The sequence below is a fragment of the Neomonachus schauinslandi genome, chromosome 3 (genome assembly GCF_002201575.2).
Source record: "Neomonachus schauinslandi chromosome 3, ASM220157v2, whole genome shotgun sequence".
Taxonomy (NCBI): Eukaryota; Metazoa; Chordata; class Mammalia; order Carnivora; family Phocidae; genus Neomonachus; species Neomonachus schauinslandi.
Genome location: NC_058405.1, coordinates 160,530,661 through 160,551,998, shown reverse-complemented (window position 1 = coordinate 160,551,998; position 21,338 = coordinate 160,530,661). Strand labels below are relative to the sequence as shown.

The following is a 21,338-nucleotide window of genomic DNA, read 5'->3' as shown; positions in this document are numbered from 1 at the left end:
TGACAACATTTAAAAACACAGGCCTTGGGGTGCCTGGGTGGCTCAGTCGTTAAGATACTCAGAAAGTATCTGCTTTCAACTCAGGTCATGATCCCAGGGTCCTGGAACTGAGCCCCACTTCTCCCTTTCCCCTTGTCCTTCCCCCTTCCCCCGCTCATGCTCGCTCTCTTGCTCTCTCAAATAAATAAAATCTTTGGGGAAAAAAAAACAGTTCTCGAAATGAAATAGGAGTCGAAATCCCACATCTAGTTACTCTCTGAAATACAAAATTACTTAACTCTTTGCGCCCAAGAATTCTCATTTATGAAATGGGAATAAATACAGCCCACTCTGGAGGCAAGCATCCAATACAAGAGGCATACACATTCGGGGCGCCTGGGTGGCTCAGTCGTTAAGCATCTGCCTTCGGCTCAGGTCATGATCCCAGGGTCCTGGGATCAAGCTCCGCATCCAGCTCCCTGCTCAGCGGGAAGCCTGCTTCTCCCTCTCCCACTCCCCCTGCTTGTGTTCCCTCTCTCACTGTGTCTCTCTGTCAAATAAATAAAAAAAATCTTAAAAAAAAAAAAAAAAAAAAACCAAGAGGCATACATTCAAACATACTTCCTTTCCTCTTTTATTATACAGAAAACTGCACCCCAAATCCAATGCCCTGTACTACACTCTAAATAATGCCTCTTTTAAATAAATCCTTATGTCGAATGAGAAGTTACTAATCCCTCTTTAAAAATATAAAACAGAATATTTTAAAAATTGTATTTCCTAAATGTTTAGATATTCTAGATAAACTAAGTTTATGCATGTAGGGTAGTTCTGCCCATTGATGTGACAGGTGTCTCTCAATAAAATCTTTATAACCTAGTTATTTTGACCAGTCATATGTATGCTGATTTGATAGTGATTTTACTTCTAACTCTACCACCATCCTCTGTATTATTCCATCACCTCATCCACTACTCTTTTCTGTGGTTCAGACATGCCAGATTCCACTGCCCTACCTATCCTCACCCACCACTATCCCAAGGGCCTCTAAAGATGGAAATCTAGCAGAAATAAACACAGCCAGCATGCCTCTTCAACTAGAATAATCCAATGTAAGTTATTTACTTTAACTTAGACCCCTAAATGTCATAGTGGGGACAATGGCTAAGGTTCATCTTGAGACTGGTCTCAAGAAGTACCAACCAAGGGCACCATGACAAAGCTGTTCCTCTAAATGTAATTACTTTCTTCAGTGGATTTAAGAACAGAACATCACTTCTACGAAAATAGAGAACACATACATAGAAGAAGCTTTCTCTAAGCCAGCTCGAAGAGAAAAATTTACCAAAACAGTCAAAATAGAGGCCTGGAGCAAGTGGAAATAACATTAATGCTGTATTTTTTTTTTTAATAAAGATTTTATTTATTTGACAGAGAGAGACACAGTGAGAGAGGGAACACGAGCAGGGGGAGGGGGAGAGGGAGAGTGAGGAGCAGGCTTCCCGCTGAGCAGGGAGCCTGATGCAGGGCTCAATCCCAGGACCCTGGGACCATGACCTGAGCCGAAGGCAGATTAACGACCGAGCCACCCAGGCGACCCTAATGCTGTATTTTTAATCTTTTTTTTTTTTTTTAACATTTAACTCCATTGTAAATCACTGCTACAAATACAAATAGATTTTTTTAAAAAACAAAGGAAGTGAGCAGATTTGTGCACGGAGGTTGGGGGGAGAGGGAAAGAGAATCTTAAGCAGGTTCCACACCCAGTGCGGAGCCCCACGCAGGGCTTGATCTCATGAGCCTGAGATCATGACCTGAGCAGAAATCAAGAGTCGGATGCTTAACCAACTGAGCGACCCAGGTGCCCCCAAATAGATATTTTATTAGACCTTTTATTACAGAAATGAAACATTCTATTTCAAAGTATTAAAAAAACAGAACTGTTTAAGTAGAAAGTGAAAGTTATCTGTACTGTATTCCCCCATCCCATCAGTGGAAACCAGGTTAGCAGGTAAAAATGCCTGACATTTTTCAGAATTTAAATGCACATACATACACACTCAGATACAATTAAAAAAAAAAAAAAAAAAGATGTGCCAGTTAGAGCTTCTCTAACTCTTCAATCTTTTGTCCCTACATCCTCACCCAAAGCTATGAATGTATGTATATTTGTGTTTGTAACAAGTTTTTTACAAAGTATTTTCCAGCACAAACTCTATTGAGTCAACTTAGTTTTTGATTAATTTATTGAAGACCAAAAATTATTTTTCCAATCTTCATGTATATTTTGCTAAAATAATTTTCTTCCATTTCAACTGTTTTCAATAGAGCTTACAATAAAGACCCAATCTGCCTTTGACTATATCAAATTTTAATCAATTAGAACCTTTATCATCAAGAGTTTTCTTCTGAAACAATCATTACTATCATATCAAATTTTATAAGGGCAAATTGTGCAGATACATACACACAATCATATATATGATCTGTATAGGGCTTTCAACATATGAAGATGTAATATATATGACTGTAACATAAAAGGAAGAGTCTAAAGAGACACAACTGATTAAAGAATTTCTACTTTTACTTAAAGTATATAAAAAGTTAGTTATCTATATTGTAATCCCCAAAAAATCTATACAAAGAGATAGCCAAAAAGCCAATATTTAACTTAAAATGGATTACTAAAAAATAGTCAACTAATCCAACGGAAGATAGGTAAGAGGGTGACACAAAAACAGAAGGGAAAACAGAGAGCAAATAATAAAACAGACCTATAACCAAACATAATAATTGTACTATATGTAAATGATCTAAACACATTAAAAAAACAGGGATCATCAGACTAAATTAAAACAAAACAAAACAAAAAACAAAAAACACCAGACCCTGGGGCCCCTGGCTGGCTCAGTCAGTAAAGCATGTGACCCTTGATCTTAGGGTCATGAGTTAAAGTTCCACACTGGGCATAAAGGCTACTTAAACAAACAAACAAAAAAACCAAGACCCAACTATATGCTGTCTATAAGACAAACCCACCAAATACAATGCAGATAAGATGGAAATATAGAATAATATAGAAAGGATGGAAAAAATAGACCACACACAAACATTAATCAAAGTAGATTTCAGAACAAAGAAAATTACCAGAGATAAAGAAAAAAGTCAATCCCAAAAGGCATAAGGATTCTAAATGTTTCTGCAGATTAAAAAATAAATGTCAAAATACACAAAGCCAAAGCAAACAGAAATGGAAGAAAAATCTACTATTATATTTGGAGAATTCAACTTCTCAGGAAATGATAAAACAAGTAGCCCGAAAATCTGCAAAGAATATAGAAGAGCTGAAAACTATCAATCAATTTTACCTAATTTAAATTTATAGGACATTCCACTCAACAAGAGCACAATACACATGGGCACATCTGTCAAGGTAGATGAAACATTTGTCAAGGCAGATCATATCCAGGGACATAAATACAAACCTTAAAATATTCAGAAGAAATGAAATTATAGAAAGTATGTTCTCTGACATAGAATCAAACTAAAAATCAACAAAAGAAAGCAATCTAGAAAACCCTCAAACAAAATTTTTATAAATAAACTCATGAGCCAAAAAAGAAGTCTCAGGGAAACTAGAAAATGTTTTGAACTTAATTAAAATGAAAATACAAAACATCAAACTTTCACAGTATGTTATACTTTAAAATTTAATTTAAAAATTAAATAAAATTAAAAATTTTTTTAAAAAGATGCTTTCTACACAGTGTTGGTGCAGAGTTAAGAATATAGCACTTTCCTTATGCTTCCACACATACATTTGATAACACTTCTATCTTCATGAAAGACGATGTTAGTTGATAGATGCTTTCTACAACAGTGTTGTTTCACAAAGTACTAAAAAAAAATAAAAATAAATTTTTTTAAAATCAAATTTTGTGGGATGCAGCTAAACTGCTCAGAGAAAAATGTACAGCATTAAATGCTCCTATTAGAAAAGAAGGTCAAATATCAGTAATTTAAGCTTCCATCAGAGAAGCAACTAGAAAAAGAGCAAATTCAACCCAAAGCAAGTAGAACAAAGAAAATAATAAAGACAGGAACAGAAATCAATGAACAGAAATAATAACAATGTAAATGAAACCAAAACCTGGTGTTTTTTTTTTTTTTAAAGATTTTATTTATTTATTTGAGACAGAGAGAATGAGAGACAGAGAGCATGAGAGGGAGGAGGGTCAGAGGGAGAAGCAGGGAGCCCGATGCAGGACTCGATCCCGGGACTCCAGGATCATGACCTGAGCCGAAGGCAGTCGCTCAACCAACTGAGCCACCCAGGCACCCCCCAAAACCTGGTTCTTTGACAAGATCTACAAAAATGATAAACCTAAGACTGACTATAAAAAAAAAAAAAAAAAAGAGCGAGAAGGCACAAATTTCTAATATCAGGAATGAAAACCCCCAAATATCCTTCAACTGGTGAACGAATAAACAAACTGGGGTACATTTATATAATGGAATACTACTCAGATATAAAAAGGAATGAACTACTGATACATGCAGTAACATAAATGAATTTTTTTTTTTTTAAGATTTATTTGAGAGAGAGAGAGAGACAGCGCAGGGAGGGACAGAGGGAGAGGGAGAGAAGCAGACTCTGCTAAGTGCAGAGCCCAAAGCGGGGCCCAATGCAGGGCCTGATCTCACAACCCTGAGGATCATGACCTGAGCCGAAATCAAGAGTCAGACCCTCAACCAACTGAGCCACTCAGGCGCCCCACATTAATGAATCTCAAATGCATTATGCTAAGTAAATGAAGCCAGACTCAAGAAACAAAGTGTGTAACTCATTTATATGATGTTCTGAAAAACGTAACACTACAGCAACCAAAAACAAATCAGTGGTTGCTGTGGCCTAGAGGTAAAAGGAGGGGCTTTTGGCTTAAACAGGCATGAGAAACATTTATGGGCAATAGAAATATTTTAGGGGCACCTGGGTGGCTCAGTCGTTAAGCGTCTGCCTTCAGCTCAGGTCATGATCTCGGGGTCCTGGGGTCGAGCCCCGCATCGGGCTCCCTGCTCAGCGGAGAGCCTGCTTCTCCCTCTCCCACTCCCCCTGCTTGTGTTCCTGCTCTCGCTGTGTCTCTCTCTGTCAAATAAATAAATAAAATCTTTAAAAAAAAAAAAAAAAGAAATATTCTATACATGCGATGGGGTGGCTGAGTGACAGACATTGGGGACGGTATGTGCTATGGTGAGTGCTGTGAATTGTGTAAGACTGTTGAATCACAGATCTGTACCTCTGAAACAAATAATGCAATATATGTTAAGAAAAAAAAAAAGATAGCAGGAGGGGAAGAATGAAGGGGGGGGAAATCAGAGGGGGACACGAACCATGAGAGACGATGGACTCTGAAAAACAAACTGAGGGTTCTAGAAGGGAGGGGGGTGGGAGGATGGGTTAGCTTGGTGATGGGTATTGAGGAGGGCACATTCTGCATGGAGCACTGGGTATTGTGCACAAACAATGAATCATGGAACACTACATCAAAAACTAATGATGTAATGTTTGGTGATTAACATAACAATAAAAAATTTAAAAAAACATATTCTATACATTGATCACAGTTGTGGTTACACAACTGTGTTATTTATCAAAATTCACACAGCAGTATATTTAAAAAGATGAATTTTAGTGTATGTAAATTATACCTCAATAAACCTGATAACCCACACACCTGCCAATGAGGCAAGCCTTTTAAAAACAGGAATAGCAGGCACCTGGGTGGCTCAGTCGGTTAAGCGTCTGCCTTCGGCTCACGTCACGATCCCAGAGTCCTGGGATCAAGTCCCTGTCAGGCTCCCTGCTCCATGGGGAGTCTGCTTCTCCCTCTGCCTCTGCCCCCACTCATTCTCTCAATCTCTCTCTCTCTCTTGCTCTTGCAAATAAAACCTTTTTAAAAAAATTAAAATAAAAACAGGAGTAGCTAAAAATGTTAGTTACATCTTCAATGAATAAAGGGTCAGTCAATAGAGTTAAAAGACTCCACACAAACACTGAATAAGCATTTTAAAAGAATATTCAACCCTGTTATTAGTAACAGTATTATTTCTTATTAAATGGTATTAAGTAGCTACTATATGAGGATGATTAAAATATTCAAATACTCACTATGACCACAGGAAATATGTAAGGAAATACAAATGAAAACTATGATGTATGCTATTTTACACAATGAATTGGTAAACTAAAGAAAAGGCATGAAGTCTAATTCTGACAAGGCTTCACAGCAACAGGAAGATACAGTCCTTTCTGTTGACAGGGTAAAGTGATTCAATCCTTTTTTGGAAAACAATGCTAAAAAACATCACATTATTTAAAACTTCACTCAATAATCTCAATCCTGGGACTTTCTTCTAAAGAGGATACATATAAATGTATACTCATACTAGCCCCCAAATACATAAATTTACAAAGATTTTTATTAAAGTAATTTATAAGGAGGAAAACAGAAACAAATGTCCACTACAAAGCCAAAATTTATAAACTTGGTAGAGATTTCAATCTTATATACAATACCTTATATACAAATAGCATATCATATTATACTTTCTTACCTCTTATTTGAAGGTTCAGACTCATTAAAATAAATGTCGCCTCACACATATTTTTTTAAATGGTACAAGTCTGACATCTTTAGAGGTTTTTAGCTTTACTTTAAAAGCTTAACACTGGGGGCTCCTGGGTGGCTCAGTCATTAAGCGTCTGCCTTCGGCTCAGGTCATGATCCCTGGGTCCTGGGATCGAGCCCCACATCGGGCTCTCTGCTCAGCGGAAAGCCTGCTTCTCCCTCTCCCACTCCCCCTGCTTGTGTTCCCTCTCTCGCTGTGTCTCTCTCTGTCAGATAAATAAATAAAATCTTTAAAAAAATAAAATAAATAAAAGCTTAACATTACATGGGGTGCCTGGGTGGCTCAGTCAGTTAAGTGTACAACTCCTGACTTCGGGTCAGGTCATGAACTCAGTGTTGTGAGATCAAGCCCTGCATCAGGCTCTGTGCTGGACATGGAGCCTACTTAGGATTCTCTTTCCCTCTCCCTCCGCCCTTCACACCCCACGCACTCTCTCTTAAAAAAAAAAAGAAAGAAAGAAAAGAAAAAGCTTAACATTACATTCTTATGTGAAGCATTCCATATTTTTTATGTCCTCACTGATAGGAGGAATTCTCAATCTCAGGAAACAAACTGAGGGTTGCTAGAGTGGTGGGGGGTGGGAGAGAAGGGGTGGCTGGATGATAGACAGTGGGGAGGGTATGTGCTATGGTGAGCGCTGTGAAGTGTGCAAGACTGTTGAATCACAGATCTGTACCTCTGAAACAAATAATACATTATATGTTAAAAAAAAAGAAGAAGAAGAAGAAAATAGCAGGAGGAGAAGAATGAAGGGGGGGAATCGGAGGGGGAGATGAACCATGAGAGACGATGGACTCTGAAAAACAAACTGAGGGTTCTGGAGGGGAGGGGGGTGGGAGGATGGGTTAGCCTGGTGATGGGTATTAAAGAGGGCATGTTCTGCATGGAGCACTGGGTGTTATGCGCAAACAATGAATCATGGAACGCTACCTCAAAAACTAATGATGTAATGTATGGTGATTAACATAATAAAAAAATTACATTTTTAAAAGCTTTACAAAGGGGGAAACTGTTCCACAATCTCTTACTATACTTAGCTTTAAATCCAGTTAGCAATTAAAAGTATACTATCAATTTAAAAAATATCAGTTAAGTGTAGATGGACCAGAATAATCTAATGATCTGTTACTAGAAATATGCAACTTTCCAGTATTAAAGGAATTTCCAACAGGAGGACTCCAAGGATTTTTGAAGATACTATACTCAATAGTGAGCTAGCAATGTAATCTTCATACAAGAAGTTCATTTATAAGACAAAAAAATAGTACTCAACCCAGGCAAAATCTGGTGTACCAAGGCTTCCAAATAGGAAAAAATAGACAAAAAACAAATAGAGGATGGGGCATGGGTCTTTACAAATATTTTTTAAAGATAGGAATCCATCCATTCACTCATTTGAACAAACTTTTTACTGGGTCTCATTTAAATCTGGCAAGTTCTCCCTACCCCAATTCCCCCCAGTTGAAGGTTTCGAGAAAGGAACAGATTAATTGTAACAGAAGCAATGGGTAGGCCACACGATATTTAAAAAAAAATTAATTGGCAGGGAGACTGTCCAAAGATATGGGTTCTAAGCCTTTCCTATACAAGAAACATAACATTTCTGAAGTAGATCAGGTGCATTCTGACACTAAATCAATTTCCAGAAGCAGACATTCCAAGAATTCTTAGGGATATCATTAATGCAACTGCTTTCTAGAGAAGTGAAGAATGTCTACCTAGAAATCACCTAGCAATCCATGTCTACACATAAAGCACTGACTCACGAGAGAGTCCCATATGGCCATTATCAGACTTTTGCCATTAAATACTACTCTTCTTAGTAACGTTATATATTTTCTTGTTTTTATTATTAACCCTTGAATATTGCAACATTCAATATTGCCTCTCTCTTTAATTCTAAAGTCCATTAAGGCCAGGGATGTCATCTTAATACCTTATAAGCTGCTCTGCAAGGTGAACTTAAGTTCTAAAATAATATAAAGAGACATCACTCATCCTTATCTTTAGAAATATCAGTACATGCACAATAGGAAAACATAAATGATGTGAAATGGTTTTCCAGAAACTACTAGAGCTCAGTAAATCCCAGTATAACACCAAGTAAAATAACAATTTTTAGGAATGCTAAATTAGAAGGGTAAGTGTAAAAAAACTTTTTTTTCTTTATCTTCCAAAATGTCCATGTTATTATTAAAAATGTTAGTGCACCATGCTCCAAAAGTGTATGGTCTACTCTGTATGCATACAGAATATAGTAGCATTTATGAAACCAGTTGTCATTAACAACATTGTTAACTTAATCACCCGACTAGGTCAAAAATATTCAGCCATCACTATGCTCTCTCATTTCCTTCATCCCTCAAATGTAATCAGTTAACAAGTCCTATCAATTATTTGCTTCTCAAATAAGTCCTTTTTCATTCACACTACAACCACTCTATTTCACACAACTTGAGAGTGCTGAAGACAGTAAAAATTGAGTAAAAAGATTTTTTCTTATTTTTAATTTCTTACAAAGATAATCATCTAAAGTAAAAACAGTAACAATGTATTGTAGGATTTATAACAGAGAAGCAAAATATTTGACAATGAAAGCACAAAGGATGGGAGGCAGGAAATGGAAGTATATTAATAGAAGATTATAACATGAATTATTAGACAACACAGATACAGAACATAGCCATCACTGCAGGAAGTTCTCTTGGACAGCGCTGCTCAAGCAACCACTAAGCATATTAAAACGAGATATAACTAATAACTAATGGTGGAGATAAAATGGAATCATTATAAAAAATAGCAATCCAAAGGAAGATAGCGGAAAAAAACATAGGCTCCTGGAACTCAAGTATGAACTGATACCAAGTCCTGAAATATATTTGACAACAGAAAGAAAAATGTGTATCTCTGTCCAAGAAATTTCATTTCTAAGAACTCATCCTACAGATAAACTCATAAGTACACAAAGAAGTATAAACAAGAATATTCAACATAATATACCACTGAACAGCAAAAGATTGGAAATGATCAAAATGTTCAAAAAAAGCCTGATGAAATGAGTGGTAAATAAACTTGTAAGCATAGTCACATATATACATATTTGTATATGCCATAGAATAACTCTGGAATAATAGAAGGGAAACAGCTAAATGAATTTTCTCTGAGAATAATGAACTTAAAGACAAGTATGGAGAAGACTTACTGTATTTTCTTTTACCATTTATAATTTTTTTTTTATCACGTGTATATATTATCTACAGAGAAAGAAAGGAAAGGAGAGGGGAGGAATACATGCTGGTAGGTAGACTAGAACATACAACTACAAAATCAGCCCTTTAAGAGCAAGAACTCCAAAAAAAGATTTAAGTTTACTTCCAAAAGAATTTAACACTAACTCATAAAGAAGAATGGTCAACTAAAAATTTCATGTAGTCTTTCTGGAATAAACTATAGGTAATTTCACCTCCACTGTATGCAAGCCTTTAACAGAAAGCTGTTCTATTACTATAAGACTGAAGAAATAGAAAGGTATAACCCACAAGGACAACAGACAGGAAAAAAGACAACAGCAGAAAAGATGTTTCAACCAAGTTTTGAAAGCAAATATATTAAGTGATAAATTAGCTGCAATCTGATTATAAACTCAACCCAAGATTTTCTGTACTGTCCAATAGAAGTTCTAGATTTCTGTGCAAAGAAGTGTCTTGCCATTCACAGGAAAGCAATGAATAATTTGCTGCATTTTCAACTTCTTATATGAATAAACAAACTTTTTCTTGTTTAACAAGCATCAAGAGCAGGGAAAGAAATGTTTCATTTCATTTGAAAATGAAATGTGGGTGTGCTCATTTCAAGTTCAACCCAGAATTGAGTATTTGGATAGCAAAACTGTACATGTATTGCCTTAAGGAGATAAATTTTTTTATTTTTGAAACATCACTTTTTATGTGTAAGTCTATAAAAGAGATCAAGGAACCAACAGATGTGTACGATTCTGCATAACTTATATTTGAGACAGATCATGTTACTCAGAAAGAATTCTTTCAAACTCTTATACAAATTGTGTCTCAGGCTAAATTTTTTTCATATTATCTTAGCTTATGGTTTCCATAGCTTTATTATACAATTTTGTCAATAAATTTTCATATTGTAAAAACTAACTTTACTAACTTTATTTAAATTAAATCTACTGAGTCTACCTTTAGAAAAATTAAATCTCATTTGGTTTAGGCCAATTATCTAAGCAAAATGTACTGTGGTTGTCTTAGGCATTATCTAAGCAAAATGTACTGTGGTTGTCTTAGGAATTTTAAAAATCTATGAAAGGGAAAGAGATTGGGGCGCTTGGCTGGCTCAGTCAGTGAATCATGCAACTCTTGATTTTTGGGTCATGAGTTTGAGCCCCATGTTGGCCATGAAGTGGAAAGGGGGGGGGAGGTGCGCCTGGGTGGCATAGTCATTAAGCGTCTGCCTTCGGCTCAGGGTCATGATCCCAGGGTCCTGGGATCGAGCCCCGGATCGGGCTCCCTGCTCTGTGGGGAGCCTGCTTCTCCCCTCTCCCACTCCCCCTGCTTGTGTTCCCTCTCTCGCTGTGTCTCTGTCAAATAAATAAATAAGGGCGCCTGGGTGGCTCAGATGGTTAAGCGTCTGCCTTCTGCTCAGGTCATGATCTCAGGGTCCTGGGATCGAGTCCCGCATCGGGCTCCCTGCTCCTTGGAGCCTACTTCTCCCTCTGCCTCTCTCTCTGTCTCTCATGAATAAATAAATAAAATCTTAAAAATAAATAAATAAATAAATAAATAAATAAATAAATAAATAAATAAAAATCTTAAAAAAAAAAAAGAGAGGAAGGGGAGGAAAGAGGAGGGGAGAGGGGAGTAAAGAAAGGAAGGAATGAAGAAAGAGAAAAAGAAAGAGGAAGGAAGATTGATTTCAAGAAATGTGAACGAAACTGTTTTTCCCCAAGAAGAGGAAGAGGGAAAATTACACAGAATGAATAAAATTATAATACATGGGTCAAATAGATCCACAGAGAAATCAGTCTGTACTCAGAAGAGCATTTACCATTTATATCTCAGCTTAGTGATCATGAAAGCAGGAGTTCCTTGAGAAACAAAAATTATCTCCAGAGCAAAAAGACTGGGAAAAACTGCTTTGGAGAGATTAACTTGGCAGGCTCTGGACTTAAAGACACCAGACATATCCTCCGGCATGATACTGTAGAACTCTTCCCTGGGAAACCTGGCAGGAAAAAAAAAACCCTACATTAGAGAGTCCTTTCGTCATCATTCTAAGATCCTCCAGTCCACCATCCTGACCTAGCCAGACAGAACATCTAGTCAGCATTTCCAGGTCTTATTTGAATAGTAATAGAAAACTAATGACACTTTTCAACATGACAAAGCTCAAGACAAAAAGAGCTCTGAAGATAATGCAAAGGGCAAAAAAACAACTTTGAGGGTATTTACACCTTTTATAAATATTTTCAGAAGACCCTGACAATCAGACAGCAACGTAAGTTCTCTTGAAAAACGAAAATATGACCAAGATTTAAAAATCAACTGAAAGGACAGAAGATAAAATAAAGCCGCTAGAAAGAAGAACAAAAAGATAAACTAGGACAGAAATAAGAAAAGTATTAGTTCAATTCAAGAGGTCCCACATAGCAGGGGTTCCAAAAAGACATGACAACAGAAAGGAGAAATGACAGAAAAAATTTCCCCAGAAACAAAGAGTACTAAGAGTTGAAAGGGACCGTGTCTAGGGGCAGGAAGTAGGAGTAGAGAGAGATGTTTCGGGAAAACATTTTATTTGATTATAAGTTCAGTGTTATTTGATTTTTTTTATATATATTTTTTAAGTAATCTCTACACCCTACACGGGGCTTGAACTTATAACCCCAAGATCAAAAGTCACATGCTCTACCGACTGAGCCAGCCAGGCGCCCCCGTGCTATTTGGTATTTTTAATTACATAAATGTATTTTGATAAAAATAAAATTTAAATTTAAAAATATAGTATTAGGACAAATATGCTCTTTTTTTCTTCAAGGAATTTGGACATGGGAGTAGCTGACTTTCTCAACTTCCTTCCCTTCTCTGGCTAAGTTATCTGACATTTTAACCCACCCTTACCACCTTCTCATCCTCAGAGAAAGAAGTGTCCTTAGTCATTTCTGAGATTTCCAGACTCTCCACGTGCTGGATCCCACTGCCGCTCACATTTTCCATGACCTTGCTCCATCTACTATTTTCATCTTCTCTTACACTTGCAGTCTCATTCTCCTCTGAATCCTTTCCCCAGACCTTAAAAACATGCTTAAGTTTTCCCTATCCTATACACAAACAAATGAACCTTAGCTCAACTTTTCATCCTGTTTCATCACTTTCCTTCCTTTCAGTGACATAAGAGTAATTTGTACTCCTTGAGAGTAATTTCTAATCATTACCCTTACTTAATAACCCTCACCTACCACTTTAATCCAATTTCTGTCCCCCACAAACTACTCTCTCTCAACAATCATCAACTGGCGGAAATGCCAAATTCAAAAGCCTATTTTCCAGGGTCACCCTACTTATTCTCTTCACAGAATTTGAAAATCTTTATCATCCCCTCCTTGAAATCTAACCTTTCTTCTGGCTTTCTCAACACTATTCTACCATTTCTCCTTCCTTTGTCAGGCTCCTTCACTGGCTTTTAACTTTCAACCCTTAAAATGCTTGTTTTCTCCCGGAGTTCTATCCTCAGGATTCTCCCCATCATCTTATCCATTCTGATCATTTCAAGCATTGTCCACATGCAAATGCCTAGCATGAAGTACATGTTAAGTGAATGTTTACTGAACTGAAATCAATGAGTCCCAATTTTTTTCCCCATAATTCAAACTGCACCCCTGAGTTCTAAAAACTGTATTTGCCACAGTCTAAGAAATTGCCTGGATTTCCTGAGAGCACAAACTAAACATGTCTAAAACTTCATTCACTTTCTTTTCACAAGCTTGCATTCCCTCGTGTGTTACTTTTCAAAATTAGTACCACCAACCAACCAATTATCCTGAACTGCCTCTTTCTCAATCCCTATGTCCAAAAGGTTACCACACTCTCCTCACTCTCTTTTATCCTTGCCATTTCCACTTCCATAGCACCTAAACTCACATGCTCGATGCCTTAGTCTCTCCCATCTCAAATTCATGTTCTACTCCTCCTAAGTAACTATAAATGCTACACATCTTAAGAATGTAAGTACTACTACCACTACAAATTACCCCAAATGTCTAAACCCTTGGATGATGAGGATGATAAAGATATGAAAATAGCTAATACTGGGAGATTTCTATAGCTACACAGAGATTAAAAGGATTTTATCCTTCTAATAATCCTCTACTGTAAACACTACTAGTATCCTCTCCCTTTTTTTTAGAGTGGGGGGAGAAGAGCAGAGGGAAAGGGAGAGAGAGAATCTTAAGCAAGCTCCACGCCCAGTGCAGAGCCCAACATGGGGCTCAATCTCACAACCCTGAGATCATGACCTGAGCTGAAACCAAGAGTGGGACGCTTAACCAAATGAGCCACCCAGGCGCCCCCGTAATGAGTTTTCAAACTATTTTTCTTTGGTGTTTCTAGTGCCTGCTTTTCAAACTGGAGCACAGCAAAATCACAGGGGGGTGTGGTGGGGGACTTTCAAAGTCTACATTTTTAGCAAGGACCCTAAGTAATTCTGATGAACCACAGACCACACTTGAGCTACAGTTCTGGATGCTCAAAAACAATGTTCTCTCCAACTTGAAATTTCATACAACCATGAAAACTAAGCCTACACTGGCAATTTATGTTACATCCACTAAAACTAGAAGCAAAACTAATATGATACACAATATGTAACTTTTATACTGAGGTACTGTGCTGAGTATTTTTAAATTTCCTTTCATTTAATCCTTACCACCATATGAAGCAGATATCATCATCATCATCATCACCTATTTTACAGATAAGAAAGTTAAGGGTTAGAAAGTTATTCACATTCCCAAAGCACATGGCTCCTAGGTGGTGGAAAACAGATATTAAACCCAGACTGTCTATCCAAAGCCTATATGCTAATATGCCACCTCTCCATTTGTAATATGCCTATTTGACATTTTATTAAGACAAAAGGAGGGAAAGCACAAAACAAACTTCACCTTCTTCCCCATTTTATCTACAGTTAACACTGTTGCCTAGTTACCTTCTCTAAGCATTTCGCAGTTCCTAATGGCAAACCAGTTTGCCATGGAGATGGCAGGCACTGAAGGTGAGAAGTTTAAAATATGTCAGGGATAGGTGCTTGGATGACTTTATAGTAGTCAAGAGAAGGAAGTTCTGGATTAACAAATGGTTATCTTTAACCCTGGGGGAATAAAGCAACTGGATAGGGATGCGGCAGAATAGGGATGCCCCTCTAAAGATTCTGAGACCTCAAACTCAGAGGCATTCAGGCCTAACAAAGGTTAGGGCATCCAGTTCAATTAACAGACACCCTGAAGTTGGCAGCCTTATCTAGATAGTCCCTGGAATTTGAGTCATATGAGGTTTACAGAACTACAGACCCTTCCTCTCTACCAGTAAAGATTTCTACATTTCACTGAGGCTGGAAACTGGTGATAATTTTCCTTTAATCAAAATGGGAGTACCAGTGATTAAAAAGATTCTCCTTTTCCCCCTCTTCTCTCCTTCCAGATTTAGTCTGAAGAAAACAGCAAATTATCTTGTTTGTGTTATGAAGACTTGAAATCTGAAATCTGAAACTCCTACTCTGCTACTAGAGTGAAACAAGACATTCTTAGGAAGGAAGCTATCAGACATCCACTTCAGTGTAACTTAATGACGGGCACTATTCCTTTCACATCTAGTTGAGCGTGCTGCACTAGAGGAAAGTTTTTATTTTCTGGGTTTTTGTTTTTTGTTTTTGGTGGGGAGACACGGGGGAAGCTTTTAAGAAGGGTTAATTTTACAGCATGAATGGAATGACAGATCTGAGAGAGGGGAGCTTTGGGAAACATGAAGAGTGGGCACATGAGGAGACGGAGATCCCAGAAAATAGAGTCCTAAAGAGCAGAAGAAAACAACACCTTCCTCCACTCTTTGCCAATACTTAATTTAACCATGCTCTCCTCAGGTTGCTGCTCTGCTTTAAGGGGCACACAGTTGAGAGGGTAGCCACATTCTGTTATCAGACTGGGGTCACCACCTCCTCCTCCCCCTTCCACACTATGCGGGCTCCCGAAGGCTGAAGGCAAGTTGAAGTAATTATGTTCACCACATACATCTAAGAGTCGCTTCAAAACCTAAGCACGTGTAATTTTGCTATGTTATATATATCCAGGTTCTATCTTACATACCATGAAGCTACCTTCTTAATATAAAAGACATGGTTTTGGAGTACCACCCAGGAGAATTCAAATATCAATTTTACCACTTGTTACTTAACCTCTCTAAAACCTACCATGAGAGTTAAAATGAGATCTTGTAGGTAAATCACCAAACATACAGCAGGAACTCAGTAAAGTGATAACTATTATTTGAGGGGGAGGAGGATTCTAGTACTTTTAACAATAGAAGTTAAAAAAACATTGCATTTTCAAAGGGTTTAAAACAGTATTCTTTTTCTGATTAGAAAACACTATTGATCATTTTCCAGGGCAATCTCTGTAAAAAACGTATCCATTGTCTAAAATCTTTGATAAAATAAATAGTAAGAAAGATTCATCCTGCTCCCTGCGTTTCTGAAGGGACCCTTGAAATCACTTAACAATCTCTTTTATTTGGTTGAGAAGTACTGTACTAAGTTTCCTGAAATTTCCAGTAATTCTGACTGAAAGACTCTAAAGAAATTCTCTAGACAAGGGAAAAACAAAGGTATATGTCTGTAGTATTACTGCATAAACTAAAAACCACCCATTTCTTTTTTTTTTTTTTCAGTAGATTCTAAAACGAAGGCAATCAGATGACAAATCTTCTCTCTCCACTTTCACAATTTGAATGTCTTTTTGAGTTACTTTATGAATGACTCCAGTGGAACCCAACAGCTCCATTCAGAACCAAGAAAGCTCCCAAGTACATAGAAAAACAACAGGGTTTTTTTGGTCCCTAAAATAATAACAAGGAGACAATCGGTGGATTTGTTTTTTTAATAAAACAAATCGTTTTACATCTATACAATATCAGTATTTCATTTTTTAAAAAGATTTTATTTATTTTTTTGACAGAAAGCGACACAGCGAGAGAGGGAACACAAGTAGGGGGAATTGGGAGAGGGAGAAGCAGGTCTCCCGTCGATCAGGGAGCCCGATGCGGGGCTCTATCCCAACCTGAGCGGAAGGCAGACGCTTAATGACTGAGCCACCCAGGCGCCCTCACTATCAGTATTTCAGAGAGACACCCAGACTCTAAGATAAAGCCCATAAACCTTCCAAAGGCATCTTCCTTAACTTCTTTCTTGCTACCCACTTATCAAGTCTTAGGAAATGCTAACACGCTCCCAGCCTCACGTCTCTTCAGGGATCCAAATCTGTATGCTAATGAATTCGATCTTTACAATGTGAAACTGTTTTGCGAAAGAGAAATACTTAGCAGCAGACATGTGCTATATTAACATTAACCATGTCACTTAAAGTGACAAACCACGCCTAGCCTCACCCCCAAGGGAGGGTAAGCAGTAACCGGTCGGCGGCCAGAATCCCAGGTTTATCATTAACAAGTCTCAGCCCAACTACAAGGTTAGCGGCTGCACCTGCACTACACGGGACCCGCGCAAGGTCGGCAGAGCAATGAACGAGACAAACGGAGCGGTGGAGAAGGCGCGGGGCTCGCCCCGGGAAGGCGGCTCCGCACCACCCGAGCCCCGCCCCGGCCCCGCCCCAGCCCCGCCCCCGGCCGCCCCGCTCCGCGGTAGCGCCGCAGTCCCCGCGCGAAAGCAGCGCGCGCCCGGGACCCCTTCCCGCCGCCTTCCCCTCGCTGCGCAGTCCCCAGCACGTACCTGCTTTGCAAACCGGGGCGCTTGGGCTCCTCCTCTCCGGGGAACTACGGCTCTGCTCCGGGGACCTTCTCCGGTGCCGGACGCGGGCTGGGGGTGGGGCCGCGCTCACCTCGCCAGTCCACAGGTGGGTGGGCGACGAGCAAGGCGACGACACGGTGCCCAGCAGCGGCGGCGGGGGCTGTGGCCGCGGGGGGCTCCCGCGAGCCCCGGGCGCGGCGCCGCGCGTGGGGCTGGTGCCTCGCGTGGACGTCGCGGACGCGCCCGTCTGCGTGGCCACAGTGGGGCTGGTGCGCGCGGCCGCACTCCCGCCGCCGCGCGTGGGGCTCGTGCTGCGCGAGGCGGTGCGCGGGCCCCCGCCGCCGCCGCCGCCGCCGCCGCCGCCTGAGGGGCCTGAGGCGCCACCACAGCAGCCGCCGTTGTTGCCGCCGCCGCCGCCGTTGCTCCGCGTGGGGCTGCCATGTTGCTGCTGCTGCTTCAGCTGGAACGGAACCGTCGCCCTCATGGGTTGCAGGCGGCTCCCGGCTCCCCCGGCCGTGGCGACCGCACCGCCCCCGAGGGAGCCGGCCGGCGTGGGGGACCCATTGCGCCTCACCCGCTGGGACATGGTCCCCCCCTCCCCGGTGACTGGGCGAGACGGGGGGGGGTTGTTGTTGTTGGGTTGCAGGGGTTGGATTCTCGAGGCCGAAGGGAAGGTCCCTGCGACGGGGTGACGAAGCCGGAATCCGGGGAGCAAGGGGCGCCCGGGCCGCGGCCGGCAGCAACGAGGTGGTGCAGCCGCCGCCGCCGCCGCCGCCGCCGCTCCTCCTCATCAACAATAGTGTCTCCTCCGCTGCCCCCGCCCCCCCGCGAACGCCCATTGGTGTAGCGTCAGCCGCGCTCGAGCCGCTCCACCGCGTCCATTGGCTGCTAGCAGCTCGGGTCCCGGGCCCCCGGGGCCTTAGAGAGCCTGGGTTTGCGCGGAGACCGTCTGCTCTTTAAAGAGAAAGAGACCCCGCCCCCCGGGGAAGGGGGAGCGGAGGAAACAGGCCGTGTGTATGTGTAATGTGTGCGCGCGCGCGTGTGTCTGTGTGTGTACACGTGAATGTACGCGTACGTGCGTCTTTCCCTTCCCACTGTGGGGAGCCCTGGGGACTCAGACTCTGGAATGTTGCGAAAGGAAATGTCCTGAACGAGAGCGGTCCCCAAGGATGTCTCAAGTCTTTTCCCCATAACTCACTTCCTTACCTCAGTTTTAACGCGCAGAGGATGTGTAAGTTCATCTCTTTTTGTTCTGTCCTAATTCCGTCAACGTTTGGACAGAGCTCAAAGAAGAAATTTAATTAATCTTATTGGCATTTTACTCCTCGTCTCCTTTTTTGGGGGTTTAAATCTCTACAAAGAGCCAAATCTCAGAAAGATTAAAATTGCTTCTTAGAATGTGGTTTTAGATGGTATCTATGAAGTCCAGTTACCAAGTGATTTCGCCACCTTCCAGTATTTCGAGTCATCAAGAATTTATTTTAATCAGCTACTTCACAGTTCCTTGATACTTTGGAAAGATGTGTGCTACCTTACAAGTTTGTAAAGTGCCATAGTTTGCAAAGGGATTTATTTGATACATCGTTATTTGAGACAGAACTGGACCAGCCATTCATATTTTTGTCTAATGAAGGAAACAGGTCTTTGTAGTATGGGCAAGAACTTAGGAAGACAGGCAGTAACACTAGTCTAAAATCTTAGGAGCTCCTTATCAAGACCAAAAGAAAGGTAGACCCATAGACCACATATTGACTTCTCCGGCTACAAATTGCCTGTCCATGACCTCTTTTTACTAGGTTATTAGATGTACATTCTAGACAGACTTCGTCTTGTAAAAATGTGAGCGTGGAGGGCACAGTATGATTTGCTTTGGACCTGAAATTCTACTGGGACCCTGTGCACTGTGGAGGAAAGCCTTCGAAGACCCCAGACCCACCATTTACTCTGTAACCTTAAATAGATCACTAGCCAGTTTCCTTATCTGTAAAATGCAGAACCATCTCCTTCATACAATTATGATTGTTAACCAAGGGTTAAAGGAGAATACAGTGTGTAGAAGATACTCAGTAATTCCAGAGTCTCCATGAGATTCAGAGGCCCACATCTCTCCTTATCACCCATTCCTCCTCTCTCCCCCACCACTAAAAGGACCCCAAGCCCTTGACCCATGAACCTGCCTTAAGTTGGCTGGTGCTCTGGATTGATCTGACATCACTACCCATCCCAACAACCTGTGGTAAGACAAAAACAGTGCTCATGAGACAGGACACACAGGAAACTGCCAACAAGATCCACGCAGATAGTGAAGTCCCATCTTAAAACAATGAGTAAGAGAGAAAATAAACCTTTAAATAAAGATGTCATGGACGCTGTATATGACACTTCTGTCCTGCACAAAGCAGGAGCTCAGTACATACTTAAGTGAATTAAACTGAGGGAGTTCAGCAGCCCTCACGTTTGGGCCTTCCTGATCAATTTTCTTTTCCTGATGAGTTCGAGATTATTATATTTTTGCCTACCCTTTTAATTCATCCCTCCATCCTCAGTGTGTTTATTTTTCTTTTTTTAATTAAGAAATATTTGAGTATAGTTAATACACAATGTTATATTATTTCAGGTGTGCCTGATCAATTACTTTTTTTTTTTAAAGATTTTTTATTTATTTTTATTTGAGACAGAGAGAATGAGAGACAGAGAGCGTGAGAGGGAGGAGGGTCAGAGGGAGAAGCAGACTCCCTGCCGAGCAGGGAGCCAGATGCGGGACTCGATCCCGGGACTCCAGGATCATGACCTGAGCCGAAGGCAGTCGCTTAACCAACTGAGCCACCCAGGCACCCCTGATCAATTACTTTTGATGTCACCAAACTAGAGAGCTATTTGTAGGGGCAAGAGACTTTTAGCTTTTCTGAGCTACTGTGCTGATTTCAGCACATAATTTCATTAGATCAAAGAGTTAAAGTGTCCTTGGCTCAATCATGAGTTCACCTTCTGCTTCTAGTCGTGTTTCTTATAGAAAAAACTCTACTTTTTCAGAAAATGTTCTTAGGATGTCATTCAAGTTAGGTATGAAGTTGAAAAAGCATCATATTGAAATTGATTTATCTGTATTTAAACTCCAGAAGACAACATTACTGATAGGCTCATTTGCTTCTGTGTTTTCTTAACCCTTAAAGTGATCTTATTGGGGTGCCTGTGTAGCACAGTGGGCTAAGTGCCCAACTCCTGATCTCAGGGTCAGGAGTTTGAGCCCCACATTAGGCCCCATGACCTGTTGGGCCCCATGTATGTTGGGCTCCATGCGGGGTGTGGGGCCTACTTTAAAAAAATAAAAAATAAGTGATCTTGTTATAGTAAAGGAGGGTGGATTCTGAGAAAAAGTTTATCTTCCTGTAGTTTTTTTTCTTCTTATAGTTTTAACAGAGTCAGCCATATCCTTTTATAAATCTCTACAATGTCATCTATTGGAACATAATACAGCCACTAAAATGGTAATTATGAAGTCATAAATTCCTTTCACTTTTAAAATGGAAAAACTAAAATGCATCCATTATAACTGCAACAATACAAAAATGTTTATGCATTATAAACAAATATTGAAGGATAAAATACTAATATGAAAATAAAATAGTCATTTTTAAGGT

The 21,338-nt window shown here is 40.1% G+C and overlaps 1 protein-coding gene across 1 annotated transcript in view; it reads right to left on the bottom strand.

Moving 5' to 3' along the window:
• Positions 1-18,283, bottom strand: part of FAM117B (family with sequence similarity 117 member B) — a 72,246-nt gene extending 53,963 nt beyond the window's left edge. The window contains exon 1 of the mRNA XM_021703119.1: positions 17,680-18,283. Coding sequence (XP_021558794.1) covers positions 17,680-18,283 — 604 coding nt within the window. The remainder of the gene's footprint in view (positions 1-17,679) is intronic.
• Positions 18,284-21,338: the final 3,055 nt, after the last annotated feature.